Below are 21,302 nucleotides of genomic sequence, written 5' to 3' on the forward strand. Positions count from 1 at the left end.
TTTTCCATTCCATCTCTGGATGACTTAGTGGGTGGTGATTCTCAAGAGCTCTTATTGTGTCCTGTCAGAGCTCTGCGTTGCTATCTTAAGAGGTCACAACATCTCAGACCAGGATGTTGTAGGCTTTTTGTTAGCATGGGGCGTTCTAAGAAAGATGTTTCCAAAAATATAATCACTTTTTGGTTACGTGAAGCTATCAGACAGGCATTTTTGACTTGTGATGATCTATGGACACTTTTTCCTTGGGTCCTGTGGTGTCTGCCCAACAGATCGTGCACTCATCATTGCCCTTAACCAGGCACAATTGTATCTTACCTAAGATGATTGTGTGGAAGAGAGAATGAGTGAGTTGGCTGGTCTCTTTCTTTCTCTTGTTCATTCCCTTCTTCCTAAGGGCGGGTTGAGGAATAGACACATCATTTGTTGGACTGGTGTGGTACAGGTGAGTAAGGTAGTCATACTGGTAGTTTGTTTGCTTTGTGTTCAAATAATCGAAACCTCTATTCAGTAGCATATACTCCACTCTCTAGCAAGGGGGAGTGAGGAGTGATAATGAATCCTGATGCATTGGTTTGTTATCAAACAGTCAGAATTTCTCTTTAGTTCCCTACTGCAGTGAATCTTCTCATGTGTCATTGTATGTAACCCAGTTGGCAGAGTTGTTGGATATCAGTTTATCTAGCTTCTCATGGGCATTAGTCCCTCTCCTGTAGATATTTCTTTTGGAGTTGGACTGGTGGAGTGGCCCCCAGCTAGTTTAGGATGTCTGTACCTCCCACCAAGTATAAGTCTATCCTATTGTTGAAGACTGAAGGTTTGTGTTCGCGTATGAACAAATGACAAATTTTCTAAGACAATTTGTATTTTTCATAGTTACAAACCTGAGGTCTTAACGTTTTACTGCCCACCTCTAGCTGCCCCTGTGTCATCTTATGATATCCTGGGTTGTGAAAGACTTAACGTGATAGCATGGGGTGCGTGGTCTTTGACCAGTTTTTACCCGATATACGCACGCATTGCCAGATGTCACAGATTCCTTGCTTTTCAATCTCTGATTGTTTAACCAGATCCAGCTAGGTGCTAGAAAATTATCCTATTGTTAAGACCTCAAGTTTGTAGCAACGAAAAATACAAATTGTCTTAGAAAATTTGTCATTTATTTTATGTTCTTCATGATACATTTGTGAAACATTTTGTGATAATTCCTTTGTGTACTCACAATATTTTTTTCCTGATATATAATTTTTTTTGTAAATATTACTATTGTTACATATATTATTATAAATATATTCAATGTCAGCCTATAAATTTATTGTTATTTGCAGACTGTGATTGGTCCTGTTAATGTGGAAGCAGCTTTGAACTGGGCAGTTGAGAAGAAAGTGGAAACTATGGTTGTTGTCAGCCTCAAATTTGACCCCCACTATATTGCTGAAATTTTAAAACAAGTAAATAAGAAAAACAATGCACAAATAAGGTGGGTGTAAAACATTAACCCCTTGTGGACTGGTAACATACATTATGTTTAAGATTTGGTGCCATACAGTTTGAACAAATGTTGCAGGAAAAATGTTCCTAGCTCTGTATATCACTCTTCAGATCACTGTCTAAGAGTTGGAGCTGAGCTGAAAGACCTTCAGTCTTGCTTGAGGTGGTAAGGGGAAATGTTATTACAACTTCCCTTCCAAGGATGCGTTGTAAATATTTTACAATAAATATGCTAAGAATTGTCTGAGCTGTAATTTTAATTTGACAAAATAAAATAAAGAAAAATATTTGAAAGCACACTTATACCTTTGCAAAATTAGCCTTTTTTACAACTGTCTTAGAGAAAAGTGGCCTGCAAGGGGTGGGAAATATTTACTTTACCTTCCCGTGGAATGTACAGACATTTTTTTAGATTTTTTTTTTCTTATATAAGAATATATATCTTCCTCTTTACATAAATCCATTGATGAGTTATTTTTTTAAAGTTTTTCTTTCAAATGAACCATCCTGAAATTTAGCCCAGTTATGGGCGTATGCATTAGTGTTTATTAGCATGGCCTGATGGTTAAACATTGTCTCATAGTTTAAACTTTGGTTTTTTTCTGTGCTTTTTGTTTCATTAATGTTCTTATTTGGAATGAATGTTACCTACTATTGAAGTTCGCTTACATCTTTGTAACATCTGATGCGTATTCATTGGAATGTCCAAGTTCTTTTCAAAATTCTTCATGACGTGTCCTTTTGCATATGGTGGAAATCCCCCGTTAGTGGTAGTGCCTTCAGTACACTCCATGTGGTGCAGTGTAGGCATTACTAAAGACTACAGCATGCCTGCAGCTTCTAGTGTCAACCCCTTTTGTTCCTTTTACACTACCACTTTTCATATTCTTTTTCCTCCATCTTACTTTCCACCCTCTCCTAACAATTGACTCAGTGCAACTATGAGGATTTTCACCTTTCAAACCTTTTACTGTCAACTTCTGTTTTGTGCAATGACGAGGATTTTCTCTTGTCTCTGGCTCAGCCCCCTAATTTTGGGACCACCTTGACGTGGTGAGGGGCTTTCGAACCTCAGGAATTTCTTCCTAGGTTCGAACCCAAGAGTCCCATATAACATTGTATATTTTCGGGTTAATATCTGTGGACTTTTCCGTTTTTGCCAAAATTTTTGAAATCAAGTAACTAAGAAAACATATCATGGCTTAATGTGGAGTTAAATCCAAAGCTAAATAGTGAGAACTGTGGTAGATCCATCATCTACCCGACAATGTTCGGACCTGTTTTTTAGGTGGAACTATTCTGTTGAGCTGGACAACGGATTCCAAGGGTCACCTGGTTCTAGTAATAGAACTCTCGGCATTCTGTCCGGTTTGCCCATAATGTGATTAGGATGGGGATAATTGTATTATCGTAATACTCTTAGTCTTAGCAAGCGGGTTCTGCTTACACTTGGGTCATACTAATCATGTTATGCCATCCCTTTTTGGGTTAGGGTAGGGATGCGGACATTTTGGGAGTCATTTCTCACTTGTGCCATTGGCGGAAGATTTAACTTTGCGAAGAGCCAGTGATATCTTTTCTAGATTTTTTTTTTTAATCTCAAATATGTTTATGATTACTGAACTTAATGATTGGAGTACCCCTGGGCCCCATGACGGAAAAACAATATGAAAATGTGCGCAATTTCATGTAGAATACAATGAAAAACAATCTATGGCTGTAGCTATTATCAGTTTTGAAATATTTTCATATAAATAATGATAAGTGCCAATATATCAACCTTCGGTCAACTTTGACTCGACTGAAATGGTCGAAAAACGCAATTTTAAGCTAACTCTTACATTCTAGTAATACTCAATCATTTAAGTTTATTTTGCAACAAATTGGAAGTCCTTAGCACAATATTTCGATTTATGGTGAATTTATGAAAAAAAAACTTTTTCCTTACATCCAGGCGGTCACTCTTCCAAAATAATCAGAAATTTTTTCATCCGATTGTCGTAATGTTTGCACCATTTTATATTAGCCGTTACATAAAGTTTTATATATGAAAGTGTGTGCAATTTCATGTAGAATACAACAAAAAACAATCCATGGTTGTAGCTTTTATCAGTTTTGAAATATTTTCAAATAAATAACGATAAGTGCCAAAATTTCAACCGTCGGTCAACGTTGACTCGACTGAAATGGCAAAAAAGCGCAATTTTAAACTAAAACAATTAATTTTAGTAATATTCAATCATTTACCTTCATTTTGCAGTAAAAAAGCGCAATTGTAAGCTAAAACTATTACATTCTAGTAATATTCAATCATTTACCTTCATTTTGCAACAAATTGGAAGTCTCTTACACAATATTTCGATTTATGGTGAATATATGAAAAAAACTTTTTCCTTACGTCCGCATGGTAACTCTTCTGAAAAAATCAGAAATTTTTTCGTCCGATTGTCGTAATGTTTGCACTGTTTTATATTAGCCATTGCATAAAGTTTTACATATGAAAATGTGCGCAATTTCATGTAGAATACAACAAAAAACAACCCATGGTTGTAGCTTTTATCAGTAATATTCAATCAATTACCTTCATTTTGCAACAAATGGGAAGTCTCTAGCACAATATTTTGATTTATGGTGAATTTTTGAAAACTACTTTTTTTACGTCCACGTGTTACGAATTCACGCATCATATTGTGATATTTTCTGTGTGTTGCTTTGATCGTTTTGCAATTTGTTATATACCAAAATCATTGCGATTTAGTGTACAATACAACGAATAAATAATTAACTCATTAGCTTTAACTGTTTTGGTCACAGTGCGATTTGTATACAATTATATATGAAATTTTTTTTTTGCGTTGTCATATATTCCAATATTTATGAATGATAATATTTATTTTTCATTTCTGATGGTTGCATACTAAACTTCAGGCAATGACAAAAAAGGAGCCAAAAATGAACTCTTAATCTTGAAAATTAAGCGTGCTGTGATTTTTTATTTTTTGAAAAAACATTTTTTCCACTTCGGCACTCACTCGTGAACGCCGCGGGCATACGGGAGACACTTTCAGAAATACCGGCTCGGCGTGTAATGGTTAAAAAAGGACCAATAGAATTAGAATGTCAAATACTTATGAACCAATAACTAACAACACCAAAGATGCTTTGTCTTTTGTAATGAGTGTTTCATAGGTAATTATAACCACTAACCACCAAGACAGAGGACATGATACAAAATTGTTTAAACAATTTTATTAAATTAAGGAAATGCCCTTTAACACACCAACATAAGAATGAATTATGTTCTGAATCCTTAAAATACAGAAAGGAAATTATAAAATTAAAAATAGACTTAATATTTAATTATATAAAAAACTGCTGAATTTAATAGCCAACATACAAATACAACAATTAAAAAACCACAGATCAACTCAAATGCATATAAACTATGAGGCAAAGTAAAATCAGCAATCAATTTACAGAATTTAACACCAATTCTTCCAAATAATGGAATATAAAATTGTTCAATGGAACATAAATGGCTTCTTAATCCGACTACGTCTATTATTACAAAGAATCCTACGAGACCACAACCCAATATGTATATGCCTACAACACATAGGATCTAACTCCACAAACATTATACAGTACAAAATTGCTTGTTATTCACCAACTGATGGTGGAAAGTTGGGCATAGCAATATATGGTCAAAATAGTATCACCTATGAACTTTTAAACATACCATTTCACATTTTTTTTCATAAAATAATTATTTTCCCTGTAGGATGATAAAACTAACAGAGAATAAGCGTTATTATAGTGCTAATAATACCTGATAATTTCATTAGCCTGTCTTGATTAGTGTATTTTTGGCAAATATTTTTTACGATCGCCACCCCTCCCAACTGCAGTCACTACCGAGAGATTCAGTTCGGCAGCAAACACAATGTTTACATTCTGCTCACCCACCCGGTAAAGAAGGGTTTCAAACATACCATCACAATCATATCAGATAACAGCTATCAAATTATATATGCCAGATAAAGATATAATCACAATTTGTAACATATACAACCAACCAAATTTTAGGTCAAACTTAGTGATCTACCAGCATTAATTAATAATCTACATGAACCCCTACTTTAAGTAGGAGATTTTAGAGCTTGTAGTTCCCTTTGGGATAACAGTCTCCCTGCTGATGTACCAGGAACAAACATAGAGAAATACATATTGGAGCATGACCTATGCTGCCCAAATGAAAGTGATGTGCCAACTTACTTTTCCAATACCCACTTAACCTTTTCTTCAGTAGAGATCTCGCTGTGCTCAGTCAACTTATCTGAAAAACTAGAGTGGAATGGCCTGGATGACTCGTATAGGAGTGACCACTTCCCCATAGTCCTTAATTATTTAAATAATAATTTAGTATTGCCACCTGTAAAATATAATATCCAAAAAGCAGATTGGGACATTTACAATCTACATACCAGAAATATACCACCATTTCCGCATAACCAAAACCACAATACAATATGTGAATTCTTCACGGATTTCATAATAGATCCTGCTGATAAAAGCATACCTAAAGCAAGGCCACACCCAAATAAATCCCCTGTCCCATGGTGGACTTCAACCTTATCAACTTTAAATAAAACCAAACACATGTTAAGTCAAAATCTTAGCAGACTTAAGACACGGCTCAAGCCCTTAACAAATTGCCCAACCATACAAACATTCTAAACAACATACAGTGGTCCCCCCCGTATTTGGGGGGGGGGCGTGCGCACCAGACCCCCCATGAATAATTAGAACCCGAGAATGTTTGGAACCCCTATAAAAATGCTAAAAACAGGCTATTTTGTTAGTTAAAACTCAAGAAAAATCTACTAAAAATTTTTATACTTGGTTTTTGTTCCGACACGAGATACAAACCTTTCGGTCCTTTTACAATAGGAAGGTTACTAGCGGCAGCTGGATAGGTCGTAAGCTTTCGAACAAGAGGTTCGGTAGTTAACTGCTTGTCTGACAGTGCGCGCGCCGCGCGACTGGGAGGTGAAGAATCACTTTTGCTTTCGGCCTGCTGGGGTGTAGACGTGTGTATCATCGCTCTCTGCCCGCTTCATTGTCGTTGCTTTCGCATGGTTGTGTTTTCTTTTTCTATTTATCTAGTGATACTGAATTGTAAGTACAATCATTTCAACTTTATTTCCATTGAATTCAATTGTGAATTAAAGGATCATGGTTTCACCACGCCCTCCGATTACCAGGGACTGAAGGGCATAAGTGCGGGAATTCAAAGTTTCCCAGAATGATCCTCGTATTGTGTGTGCTCGGTGCCGAGGGCAGTAGAGCGCTCGCTCCGAGCCGTATATTTTGGGGAAATGTGTGAATGAAAATTGTAAGTAAGTACTCTTTTTCATTTATATTTTTTTTTGACCTGTGTGCTCGATGCCGAGCGAATGCGCTCAGCACGAAAAATTATTCTGTATGAAAGTGGATCGCAAGTACAGTATTCTTTTTCATTTTCATATATTAATTTTGATTGCATCAATACTCATTTTGGATCAGTTTCCGCTCTTACCCGGAAATTGGTCCTTTCCCCTTTTATTTATATGAAGTGAATTCGCAAGTGCAGTATCTTTTTCATTTTCATATATTATTTTGATTGCATCATTTTCATTGGATCAATGTTTCCGCTCTTACCCGGGAATTGATCCTTCCCCTTTTATCTTGTATGAAGTGAATCGCAAGAGCAGTATTCTTTTAATTTTCATATATGTTGTGATTGCATCAATTCATCGTGGATCAAGGTTTCCGCTCATATCGGGAATGGATCCTTTCCCCCTTGCGCTCGGTCCGAGGGCGCAAATGCGCTCGACCCGAGCCCTTTATTCATTGTGAAGTGAAATCGTAATGCAAGATTCTTTTTCATTTTTATATCCTTTTATTATTGATTGCATCAATATTCTTTTTGGATCAAGATTTTGCTCTGCCAGGAATTGATCCTTATGCCCTTGCTCTCGGTGCCGAGGGCACGATTGCTCTCGGGCCCTGTAGTATTTTTGTTTTGGGTACATGGGTGCTGTGCGGGGGTGGGACACGAGAATCTCTTCCCCCCCCCCCCCCCCCCACCCACCCCCCTGCTCAGCTCCCGCGGATGGGCCCTTCCCCCTTTGGGGGGGGGGGGGGGAGTTATCTGGGTCCTTCTCCTCGCCTGATCCGTCCGAGCGCGGGGGAGGGCGCTCGGTGCCCCAATGTACAATTGTATTCGGGGTCTTCCGCTCGTTCGGAGTGGGGCTCGCCCTCCCCACGCGAGGGGACTCCCCCCCCCACTAATCACTCTACTGTTACTTCCGCAGGTGCTACTGCCACGAGGGTTGACCTTGGTCAGGTATGGGCGTCCTTCGGTCTGCAGGGCGTGCCTAGTGTCCAGGGGCTTCTGCTCTTATCTACTGGGCCTGCTGCGGTGACCACGACAACGATGTCGACTCCAGATGACGCCGTCCCTCCTCACCTGGTATACTCGCCTCACGTGGTGACAGTCTCACCTACAGCCACTGTGCAGGGCTGTTCGCCATACCGAGGGGGGGCCGTGCCGCCGCCGCTCGTGGTTGCCCCGCTGCCGCGACCACACTCCCTCTGCCCTAGAGTTCGCCCCTGGACCTGGACCTGCCGCCGGTACCTGGATGTCGCTGGCTGCTGCTCCACCTCCTGTGTTACCAGTGCTGCCTGCCGTACCTGCCGATTCTGTGCTGGCTGTCCCTGCCGTTGCTGTGCTAGCTGTCCCTGCCGATGCTGTGCTGGCTGTGCCTGCCGTTCCTGAGATGCCCATACCTGCTGACGTCGTCCCTGTTCGTGGTGGTACTGCCCCAGACTTTGGTCTGTCTGTACAGGTGCGTCTGGGCCTGGGGCTTCGGCTACAGCAGCCCCGGCTCCGCCCTGGATGGCAGATCTTACGTCTGTCCTGAGGAAGCTGACGAAGAAGAGGAGGGTGTCGTCATCGTCGTCTTCATCTTCTTCATCGTTGTCGGATGCCGCCTCTTCCCCTTCGACTTCTAAGGCTTCACAGCCGAGGAAGAAGAAGGTTGCCTCCTCCCTCCTAAGAAGTCTCCCTCGGGAGCTTCTCGGGACCCGTCTCACCTCGGTGGGACGGGGGGGTTCTTCCGCTGGTCCTCCTGCTCCTTCGGGAGCGAGGCCCGTCTCTTCTTCCGCAAGGAAGAAGACTACGGGGACCAGAGGGGTACCGGCTAACACCAGTACTTCCTCACCCGGTGTCAGGGGCTCTGCCACTACACCAGGTTCCGTCTTGGCCTCTTGTCCGCGAGAGATATCTAGTGTACCGTCACCTACCAGTGACCGTGCAGCCAAGAATTAGGTGCCAGAGCTCGCTCGCCACCGGTTTCACGGCACGGAGCGGAAGGCTGGTGAGAGCTGCTCAGGCGCCTCCCACCAGGCCAGCTCTCGCTCTCACGGCGACCAGCTGGCTACCCGGGCTGACGTGACGGTCTCTGACCGGCCACGTGCCGAGGCTGGGAAGAAGTCCCCCCGATCGCCGGTGCCAGAGGAATAATGGGAGGAGACACCCCGCATGGGTCAGACCGTTCAGTAAAGTGAAGCCAGTTTACCGTGTGGCAGCCACGCCTAGGACTGGCAAAAGAGAGACGACACCATAAGGATTAATAGAAACGCTTCAGTTACTTTTCCCATCTTTTATTTTCATAATGCGTCTTTTCATGGCATAAATGGAGGCGAAAAGTCTTAGACATTTTGTCATTCTTTTAAATAACATAGTTAATTATTTCATCATACATAATACCTTAATTTATTACTCAGAAATACAATACAAATTTTTCATAATCTTTATTGTAAAAGGACCGAAAGGTTTGTATCTCGTGTCGGAACAAATGACAATTTGTCCAAAATTGCATTTTTCCTAACTATACAAACCTGAGGTCCTTTTACACATAACCCCACCTCATGCCACCCCTCACTCTGCAATTTTTGCTTGGGCCTAAAGCAAAAGTGATTCTTCACTTCCCAGTCGCGCGGCGCGCGCACTGTCGGACAAGCAGTTAACTACCGAACCCCTTGTTCGAAAGGTTACGACCTATCTAGCTGCCGCTAGTAACCTTCCTATTGTAAAAGGACCTCAGGTTTGTATAGTTAGGAAAAATGCAATTTTGGACAAATAGTTTTATCACAAAAAGTGCATTTTATGATGAAATTAACAAAAAAAAAAAACAGGAATTTGTGGATATTTCTCATAGAAAAATATGGCGAATGTGCGAATTTTCCGCGAATAATGCAGGGAAACATTCCCGAGAGAAATCTGCGAAAGTGTGAGTCCGCGAATACGGGGGTCCACTGTAGTACTAATCAACATAACAGTCAATTATATTAAACCATTATATAATAAATATAATGCCAAATTGCAAAAACTTAGTAATATCTGAGAAAATATCATCATGGAAAAATTATGTATCAAGCTTGTCAACTAATACATCTATGAAAGATATTTGGCAAAAAATAAGGAAAATTAACGAAAAATACATAAGACACCCAAGAAGTGCAATAAACCAAAATGGGAAACCATATCATGCATGACCCATATGAAATCTCGAATATAATAGGGAAACACTTTGAAAACATAAGTCCCTTCTTCAATCTAAATGAACATTTTCAAAATATAAGAACACAGGGAAAAAAATACTACACTCAACTTTGAAAACTATTGAAGATCTAGAATATAATTATGCATTTAATATGGAAGAATTAAACAATGCTATAGATTTATGTCATTCATCGGCCCGAGGCCATGATGAAATATCATATGAAATGATACAAGACTAGCTCCCATTGCCAAATCATATTTACTAAAATTCTGTTACACCATCTGGATGAAACGCGTTTTTCCAGATAAATGGAAACATGCTATCATTATCCCAATAAACAAACCTGGAAAGATTCAAGTAATCCATCCAATTATAGACCTACATCTTTGACAAACTGTCTGTAAAATACTAGAAAAAATGGGTAATTCACAAATAACATTTGTCATAAAAAAAAATTTTAATTCTGACACCAACGCAATCAGGATCAATAGCTGGTCAATCAACCCTTGATCCACTAACCTGTCTAGATCATATAAAAAAATAATTTGATCAGAAAAATTAACAGGCAATATTTTTAAAATAGAAAAAGCATGTGATACAATATGGAGACACAATATCATGCAAAACTTCACCCTGAAGGTATAAGAGGCCATTTACCAATTTTTATTAACAATTTTCTATCAGATAGAACTTTCCAAATTTGAATAGAAAATTCTTATTAAAATGTTTATGAATTGGAAGAAGGAATCCCCCAAGGCAGTGTCTTTAGCTGTGCCCCATTTCTTTAGCAGTTAATGATATTACAATAAATTTACCAAAAGGAGTTAAAAACAGTTTGTAGGTTGATGATTTTGCCATATACAAGTAGCACGCTAAGGCATGCCCAAAGAATCCTCAATAGTTCTGCCATCACAAATATTACCAACTGGGCAAATTCAGTAGGATTTCAATTTTCAATAGTAAATTCTGCAAAAATGTTAAATAACTAGGAATGGTGTTTGATCAGCACCTGAACTGGAAAGCAAACCTCTAATATATTAAAGCAAAAGGCATAAAAGCTCTAGCCATATTGAAAAAACTATCACATATCAAATGGGGAACTGGACGTAACACCATACTAATATTATACAAAGCAACAGTGTTATTATAATAGATTATTGTTGCCCAATATATTCATCTACCTCAGAAGCTACATTAAAAACACTAGATGCATTGCATCATAAAGGAATACGTTTGTGCACAGGAGCATTTCGATCATCCCCTATAAACTCACTGTTATTAGAAGCAGTTATATTACCCCTTAAACATCACCGCAACTCGATAACTATACGTAGGGGCCTATCCCTTCAAGCAGGAACAACTCCCGCTGCTACCTACTTTCTGAATTATAATTAAAGATTAGAAAACCATAGTGCTAGCTTTTTCCCACAAAGAACCAAATATTTAATGAATTCACGTAATATTAAACCAATTTTCCATTCAGGAATGGAACTCCCACCACCCTGGACTTTGAAACTAGTAAAAATATGTACTCCTCTATCATATCTTCTAAAAGGAAATATGGCAAACACAGAGATGTACCGCCAACATGCATTGGAGCACATCAGAAGAAAGGGAGATCAACTTATGATCTACGCAGATGGATAAAAAAACAACACTGGAGTAGGAGCTTCAGCATTCTCAAAAGATAAGTTAGTTAAGTCTTCCCCCAATATCATCAGTATGCACTGCTGAAAGTTAAGTCTTCCCCCAATATCATCAGTATGCACTGCTGAACTCACAGCCATATGAATAGCACTAGACATAATATCTGAGAAGAGAGCAATTCCCACCATAATTTCCGTAACTCACGAAGTGCTATTGAATGCTATAAACAAGTACAAATCTACAACTCACCTTGTACAAGAAATCCAAATAAAAATGCATCAACTTATGCAGTTAGGACTATTAATAAAAATATGTTGGATTTCAGCACATGTGGGAATTGAAGGAAACAAAAAAGTAGATACAGCTGCCAAATTAGCTTGCACTATTCCATCAACAATGACACATGCGCCAGTATCAGACTGAATAACCTCAATTAAGCCTAAAAAAATATATCAAACAGATTGGACGTCAGTGCCAACTACAAACAAACTGAGAAACATTAAAATTTAAGTTAATTCATGGGTGTTATCATCTCAAAAAGAAAGAGCTAAAGAAGTTTTATTAACAAGACTACATATAGGCCATACTAGATTTTCACAGGGTCATTTGATGTCAAATCCACATCCAGACCCAGTGAAATGTAGTACATACAAGACACCAATGACAGTCCAACACTTATTAGTCGATTGTCCAATTTGGAACCATCAAAGAAGCTTGTATTTTCAAAACTTAACATAAAAGACATTCCTGCTGAAGGCAAAGATTTCATATTTAACCCTCTTACGCCGGAGCGGTAAATAAAATTTTGTCTCCCGTGTGCCGGAGGGGTTTCGGAGTGAGCGCGGAAGCGGAAAAAATATTTTTTTCAAAAATTCACAGCGCGCTTAGTTTTCAAGATTAAGAGTTCATTTTTGGCTCCTTTTTTTGTCATTGCCTGAAGTTTAGCATGCAACCATCAGAAATGAAAAAATTATCATTATCATATATAAATAATGCGATATATAATAGCGCAAAAACGAAATTTCATATATAATTGTATTCAAATCACGCTGTGCGCAAAACGGTTAAAGGTAACAAGTTACTTTTTTTTCGTTGTAATATACACTAAATTGCGATCATTTTGGTATATAACACATTGTAAAACGATAAAAGCAACACAGAGAAAATATTATCACAAAATAATGCATGAATTCGTAACGCACGGACGTAAACAAATATTTTTTCAAAAATTCACCATAAATCTAAATATTGTCCTAGAGACTTCCAATTTCTTTCAAAATGAAGACAAATGATTGAATATTACTATACTGTAAGGGTATTAGCTTACAATTGCAGTTTTCGACTATATCTGATGAGTTAAAGTTGACTGAATGTCGAATTTTTTTATATATATATTTTTTATATGCAATTATTTTGGAAATAAGAAAAGCTACAACCTTCAAATATTTTTCGTTTTATTCTACATAAAATTGCGCACATTTTCATATATAAAACTCTATGAAATGCCTAATATGAAACGGAGCAAATATTCCGAGAATGGGACGTACGCATTTCGGAGATTTGTGGCGGAGAATCTGCGCGCGGAGGGAAGGAAAGTTTTTTTTTTAATTTACGATAAATCTAAATATTTTGCTAGAGACTTCGAATTTGTTTCAAGATGAAGATAAATGACTAAATATTACTAGACTGTAAGAGTTTTAGCTTACAATTGCGTTTTTCGACCATTTCGGTAGAGTCAAAGTTGACCGAACGTGGTTTTTTTTCTATTTATCGTGATTTATATGCAAATATTTCAAAAATGAGAAAAGCTACAACCTTCAATTATTTGTTGTTGTATTCTACATGAAATTGCGCACATTTTCATATATAAAACTTTATGTAACGGCTAATTTTAAAATGGTGCAAACATTATCACAATCGCACATATGATTTTTTTGGAAGAGTTATGCGCGGACGTGAAGAAAATGTTATTTTTTTTCATAAATTCACCATAAATCGAAATATTGTGCTAGAGACTTCCAATTTGTTGCAAAATGAAAGTAAATGCTTGAATATTACTAGAATATAAGCGTTTTAGCTTACAATTGCGTTTTTTTACCATTTCGGTAGAGTCAAAGTTGACCGAAGGTTGAAATTTTGGCAATTATCGTTATTTATATGAAAATATCTCAAAACTGATAAAAGCTACAATCATGGGTTGTTTTTAGTTGTATTGTACATGAAATTGTGCACATTTCCATATATAAAACTTTATATAACGGCTAATTTTAAAATGGTGCAAACATTACCACAATCGCATGTATGATTTTTTTCGGAAGAGTTACCGCGCCGACGTAAGGAAAAAGTTTTTCATAAATTCATCATAAATCAAAATATTGTGCTAGAGACTTCCAATTAGTTGCAAAATGAAGGTAAATGATTGAATATTACTAGAATATAAGCGTTTTAGCTTACAATTGCATTTTTCGACCATTTCGGTAGAGTCAAAGTTGACCGAAGGTTGAAATTTTGGCAATTATCGTTATTTATATGAAAATATCTCAAAATTGATAAAAGCTACAATCATGAGTATTTTATTGTTGTATTCTACATAAAAATACGCACATTTTCATATATTATACTTCATGTAACGGCTAATTTACAAAGGTACAAAAATTATGTCAAAGTGACGAAATAATTTCTGAGATGTGTCACAGATACTTTTTAGTGCGGCAAGAAAGAAATTCGCGCTTGCGCGCCTGCGTAACAAATGTAAACAAAACAACACCTTGATCCGTGAACTCCCAGCATCCCCCAAGGCGCGTGATTCAAAAGTTTTAGGCTGGTAGGCCTATAAGTATTTTTCCGCGAATTTAAAAAAAAACTTTTGTAAGTCGACGTAAAATACGTCCAGTCGGCACACGGGAGACAAAAATGTTGACGTAAAATACGTCCAGGGTTAACCCTCTTACGCCGAAGCCCTAAAAATCAAAACCTCTCCTGTATGTCGGTGCTGGTTTGGAGTGAGCGCGAAAGCGGAAAAAATAATTTTTTCAAAAAATCACAGCGCGCTTAGTTTTGAAGATTAAGAGTTCATTTTTGGCTCATTTTTTTTTTCATTGCCTGAAGTTTAGTATGCAATCATCAGAAATGAAAAATAATATCATTATCATATGTAAATAATGCGATATATGGTAGCGAAAAAAAAAAAATTCATAGATAATTGTATTCAAATCACGCTGTACAAAAAACGGTCGAAGCTAACGAGTGACTTTTTTTTCGTTGTATTGTACACTAAATTGCAATCCTTTTGATATATAATACATAGTAAAACAATAAAAGCAACACCGGAAAAATATTATCAAAAAATGATGTACGAATTCGTAACGCGCGGACGTAAAAAAATGTTATCAAAACAAAAATTCACCGTAATTCTAAATATTGCTCTAGAGACTTCCAATTTGTTTCAAAATTAAGAAAAATGATTGAATATTACGGTATTGTAAGAGTTTTAGATTAGAATTGCAGATTTCGACCATTTCGAACGAGTTAAATTTGACCGAATGTCGAAATTTTTATATATTTATTTTTTTATATGCACATATTTCGGAGATGGAAAAAGCTACAACCTTCAATTATTTTTTATTGTATTCTTCATGAATTTCCGCACATTTTGATATATGAAACTCTATAAAAAGGCTAATATGAAATGGAGCAAATATTAGGATAATGCGATGTACGTATTTCGGAGACTTGCGGCTGCGAATCGGCGCGCGGAGTGAAGGTAAATATATTTTTCAAAAATTCACCATAAATCACAATATTGTTTTAGAGACTTCAAATTTGTTTCAAAATGAAGAAAAATGACGGAATATTACTAGGCCGTAAGAGTTTTAGCTTACAATTGCGTTTTTCAACTATTTCGGTAGAGTCAAATTTGACCGAACGTGGTTTTTTTTCTATTTATCGTGATTTATATGCAAATATTTCGATAAAAGAGAAAAGCTACAACCTTCAATCCTTTTTAGTTGTATTCTACATGAAATTGCGCACATTTTCATATATAAAACTTTATGTAACAGCTCATTTTAAATGGTGCAAACATTTCGACAATCGCACAAAAAAATTCTGATTTTTTCGGAAGAGTTACTGCGCGAACGTAAGGAAAATGTTTTTTTTTTTTTTCATAAATTCACCATAAATCGAAATATTGTGCTAGAGACTTCCAAGTCGTTGCAAAATGAAGTTAAATGATTGAATATTACTAGAATATAAGAGTTTTAGCTTACAATTGCGTTTTTCGACCATTTCGGTAGAGTCAAAGTTGACCGAAAGTTGAAATTTTTGCAATTAACGTTATTTATATGAAAATATTTCAAAACTAATAAAAGCTACAACCATGGGTTGTTTATTGTTGTATTGTGCATGAAATTGTGCACATTTCCATATATAAAACTTTATGTAACGGCTAATTTAAAATGGTGCAAACATTAGGACAATCGCACGAAAAAATTTATCGGAAGAGTTATCGCACGAACGTAAGGAAAAAGTTTTTTCATAAATTCACCATAAATCGAAATATTGTGCTAGAGACGTCCAATTTGTTGCAAAATGAAGGCAAATGATTGAATATTACTATAATATAAGAATTTTAGCTTACAATTGCGTTTCTCGACCATTTCTGTAGAGTCAAAGTTGACCGAAGGTTGAAATTTTGGCACTTATCGTTATTTATATGGAAATATTTCAAAACTGATAAAAGCTACAATCATGAGTATTTTTTTGTTGTATTTTACATGAAATTGCGCACATTTTCATATATAATACTTCATGTAAAGGATAATTTAAAATGGTGCAAAAATTATGTCAAAGTGACAAAATAATTTCTGAGATGTGTCACTGATACTTTTTAGTGTGATAAGAAAGAAATTCGCGCTTGCGCGCCTGCGTAGTGATTGTAAACAAAACAATGCCTTGATCCGTGAACTCCCAGCATCCCCCAAGGCGCGTGATACAAAAGTTTTCTGCTGGTAGGCCTATAAGTATTTTTCCGCGAATTTTTAAAAAAACTTTTTTGAGCCGACGTATGATATGTCCAATCGGCATACGGGAGACATTTTGACTCGACGTTTAATACGTCCAATCGGCGTAAGAGGGTTAATAGGATCATCATGTTCCTAAGTAAAACCAGTCACCCTCAGTGAGACAGTAGGAAGCCCTTCCTAATGCTGTCCACCCACTAGATAGTCATGTGTTTGCTGTCTCAGATTTGGGCACCGGTGGGCACTTGATCTTGTACAATCAAGGGGACTTCCACACTATTGTCTACAAGAATTCAGACTTGCTGTGAGGCTAGAGTGGTGACTTTGAGGAAGATTGAGGGTGGTGCAGTGGATCTGCCAGGACACTTGGCCAAGCCTTGGTGTGTCCATCCCTTCTAGCCCCACGTATCAAAGGTAGCCTTGCTATGGAGTTGTTGGGGAGAGTAACTTTGGGATTAGGCTTATGACCCTACCAGGAATGGGGCAGCTGCCAGCCCTGCATTCTTGGTCTTGCAGTCTGCTTCTCTATGGCTGATCCTCTTGCAGTAGTGGCAGATGACTGGAGGGAGCCTGTCATGCTTGGGCCTGACCGTTAGAGTGGAGGCCGTGGGAAAGAGCCATACGACGGGACCCTGGGTGTGTTCAAGAGTTCTTGTAAGCAATAGCCCCAACAGCACATATGAAAGGTGGCTAGCTTCTTTTATGTGATGTATATGGACAGGTGGTCTGAAATATGATGCTTGAAGTCTTCAATCATGATGTGATCTCAGAAGCTCAGGAATGTATTGCAATATAAGGCCTCAAGCCAGAGGCTCATTACTTTGTCCTTCTTATATACCCAGTCAGCCCAGGTTTGGCCAGAAGATTTTGAAAGTTTGCGAAATTTCCAGCGCCAATATCTGGACTGGGCAAGCAGGTCTCAGCCAAGGCTTTCCTGACCTCCATGAGGTTTCCTTGATGGGTGTCTCCCAGGGCTGCATGGGCATCTGCCCCTTTGTCCTTCATGTGATGGACCAGAAGTAGGGCAAGCTGTGACATTTGGGATGGAGGGAAGTGCTTACCCATTTGAAGGAGCAGGGCTTTGGTTTGCATTAGCTTGAAGGTGAGCCACCTGAAAAGCATACTGATGGTCTCTTTCTCTCTTCTCACTCTCTTTCGCTCTCTTCCTCTTCTCATAGCTCTTTTTCATGAAGCTGGAAAGACTACTCCTTTGGGAACAAAGGAGAATTTTAGATCTGAACTGTGCCAAATGCACTTAAGAGACCCATAATGATGTGCTGGCTGGAGAATAAAAGATGGGTCTGTGTAGAAATACACAGTAACAAAGGAGTGTACCTGCGTTTGGCTACACAGTTGTGTGAGCAGCTGTGTTCTTGTGGTGGGGTTACACTGTTGATAATAAAGGATTTGCACATGGTGTGCTGTTTGTTCCCCTTAGCAAAATGATTAATGGTTTGCTATATCAGTATGGTAATTCAATTTGTGTAGGAACTCTGTAGGTCTTCTCAAGAAGGTCGAAGAACTGTCTTGCAAAATATAATTGGTATATGCTCTGACAAATCTTTAAAGATTCTATGTTAGTTTTCCCGCTAAGTGCTGTGCGTCTGGTATGGCAGGGAATCGATTACTTACCTGAATATGCAAGCCTATTGGGAGAAATGACTGGCAATCCCTTAAAGTTGCTGAGTTAGGTTACTGCCGAGCACCACACATCTGGTGCACACCAGGGACTGGCTGCACCTGAGTTTGCAAGCTAGTTTGGGATTGGTAACATGTAATAATACCTTCTGTAGCAAAGCAATTATACTTAGAATAACTGATATTCATAATAGAACTACTTAGGATATTAGGATAAACTCACAATGATAAAAATGTTTGTTTTACCATCAATGTGGTAAACTTTTTTTTTTTTGCATCTTCATTAGAAATGAAATAGCAAGAACTAAACGACTTCACACCTCTCTAGTAATGGATTGAAAACTTTGCCTCTTCCAGAAAGTGGTTTTAGCGGGAAAATCATATATGTACCAATAGTTAAAAGGAAAAATGAAATAAAAGTTCTGGAAATTTTTCTCTCTAAATTTTAACTGATTAACATTAATTATTAGAATTAAATCCTGCACAATTTTCTCTCACAAAGCATGTACACGTCTACCACAGTGGAATAAGAAAATCATGAAGTCTTCTCAGACAGTGCTCAGTGCAATATCTGAGTCTCGTTACCAAAGTGATAGAGAATGGGTTTGCAGTCTTTACCAACAATTCAACCTCTCAACTCTTACGTAAGGAATCAGGGAGACATAAATCAAGAGATCTGTACAGGCTAGCTAAGAAACTCTTCTTCTTTGGGGAGTACGGGAACAGAACTCTACCTCATTTTGTCCCGGGGAAAAACAGTGTCATCAAAGATCAACTCATCAGGAAAGGGCAAGGTCTTCTGTCAGAATGGTCTCATCTTCTGCAGGTTTGCCCAATGTGGAACCTTTGGGGAGACCCAATCATCAATTTGTTCATGACTGTCCAAAACTGCCTTTCTTCAAGAACAGTCAAACATATATCTTTATGATTTTCCTCTATTTATTGTTTTAGGAAATGCTTAATTTGTAAACTTTTCAGAAAACCAGGGTTATTTTGATAGCTCCTTGGTGGCCTCAAATGGAATGGTTTCCTAAACTTCCTTTCCTGGCGGTAGATGATCCTTGCCTTCTTCCGTTCAGAACAGTTCAGAACAGATCATTTCAGAGCCTTATGTGAGAAGATCCCATCAAACTCTACATGGTTCATCTGACTGCATGGAAATTATCAACCATCTGTTAAGAGCTAGATTCTTTTCTAGAGTGACCAGGGAAGCAATCCTTAAGTCTAGATCCTCTACTGCTAAACTGTATCAATAAGAGTGGTTAGTCTTATTGAAGTTAGTGCTTGTCCAGAGTGATATCCAGCACTCATATCACTATAACCTGATAAAATTTTAGTACACAAAGTAGTTTTCTGTCCCAGCAGTCAAAGGATGTTGCTTTATGTTTCTTCAGTTCTGCATCATCTTAACTGGAACATCACTCATGATTAAAATTTTGAAGCTTTCAAACTTTTGAGCTGGTGGATAAGGCAGCAATTAAGAACTTGTTAGACATTTTTTCTTTTACCCCTTGAAAAGGCAGTACAGTGGTACCTCGACGTATGAAAGTCCCAGCTTACGAAAAATTCAACTTACGAAAGCAAATACGAAGATTTTTTTGCCTCTACATACGAAAATAATTCAAGTTACGAAAGGTTGTTGCTGTAAAGTCCCAAGATTCGCCCAGACCACCGAGAACAATTTTAAAACTCGTGCGCCACCAACTGAGTAGACTCGCCACTATCCTCCCACTCTTCCATTGGTTCCTGATGCTAGTCACTGCCATAAGATTTTGTTAACGTAAATTCGTGTTAGTGATTTCGCTGTAGTACTTTATCGTGTTGTGTGAGAACTTAATTAGTATACTACATAACTTAATTACGTACAGTGTAGTCATGGGTCCCAAGAAAGTTGCTGAAGTTAACGGAAAGAAGAGGATGCTTTCTATGGAGACAAAAATATAGATTATCAAGAAGTATGAAGCTGGCATGTGATTGAGTGTGATCGCTAAGGAATACGGCCGAAATCCGTCGATGATAGGCACCATCCTTAAGCAGAAGGAAGCCATCAAAGCAGCTACACCTTCCAAGGGCATGACTATTTTGTCCAACAAGAGGAGCCACGTGCATGATGAGATGGAGAGGCTGCTTCTTCTATGGATTGAGGACAAAAAAATCACTGGTGATACGATAACTGAGACAGCAATCTGCCAGAAGGCCAGTGCTATTTTTGGCGATTTGATTGCCCAGGCCGAAGATTAAGGAGGAGAAGGGACATTGACGGCAACCCCAGACTTCAAGGCTTCTTGGGTGTGGTTTGATAAATTCCATAAACGGACTGGCATCCATTCGGTGGTGAAGAAATTGAAATTTTGTAAAAAACGTAAAGTATAAAGAGTAAAAAATAAATGTAAAAATCAATAAAAGACAAAAAAAGAAATTTAATTTTTAAGTTTTTCGTAAAGTTTAGTATTAACGTTTTGTGCCATTTGTTGATGTGTTTCGTAAAGTTTAGTGCTAATGTTTTCTGACATTTTTTCATGTGTTTCATAAAGTTAAGTGTTCAAGTTTTCTGCCATTTGTCCTCCTCCTCTGTCACCACTTTCGGGGATCGTCTCACTCAAAAGGTAAGGTTCCACATTTTACTACATGCGTACGTATGTACGTACAATATTTCTTGTATACCATGTACACTAATACACTTTATTTACAGGTATGTAGTACATATTAGTAGTATATGTAGTTTGTTAGGTATTGAATGGTCCAAATTGTTGTATTTCATTGTTTATTGGTCAATTTAGCTTTATTATAAAATTTACTGGGGTGTTTTTGTAGGGCTTGGAATGAATTAGGCAATTTACAGATAAAATGCGGTTCAAGATACGAAAAACTCAGGTTACGAAGGCCGCCTCGGAACGGA

The 21,302-nt window shown here is 37.9% G+C and overlaps 1 protein-coding gene across 3 annotated transcripts in view; it reads left to right on the forward strand.

Moving 5' to 3' along the window:
- The window catches only part of LOC135227028 (RNA-binding protein Ro60-like), a 196,130-nt gene that overhangs the window by 114,755 nt on the left and 60,073 nt on the right, over nt 1-21,302 (forward strand). For all 3 annotated transcript variants that reach the window (XR_010317333.1, XM_064266813.1, XM_064266814.1), the window contains exon 12: nt 1,326-1,477. Coding sequence is in view for 2 of the 3 variants with exons in the window: in XM_064266813.1 (XP_064122883.1) it covers nt 1,326-1,477 (152 nt within the window). In the remaining variant the exon portion in view is untranslated. The remainder of the gene's footprint in view (nt 1-1,325; nt 1,478-21,302) is intronic.

This window comes from Macrobrachium nipponense, chromosome 15, assembly GCF_015104395.2.
Source record: "Macrobrachium nipponense isolate FS-2020 chromosome 15, ASM1510439v2, whole genome shotgun sequence".
NCBI classification, from domain to species: domain Eukaryota; kingdom Metazoa; phylum Arthropoda; class Malacostraca; order Decapoda; family Palaemonidae; genus Macrobrachium; species Macrobrachium nipponense.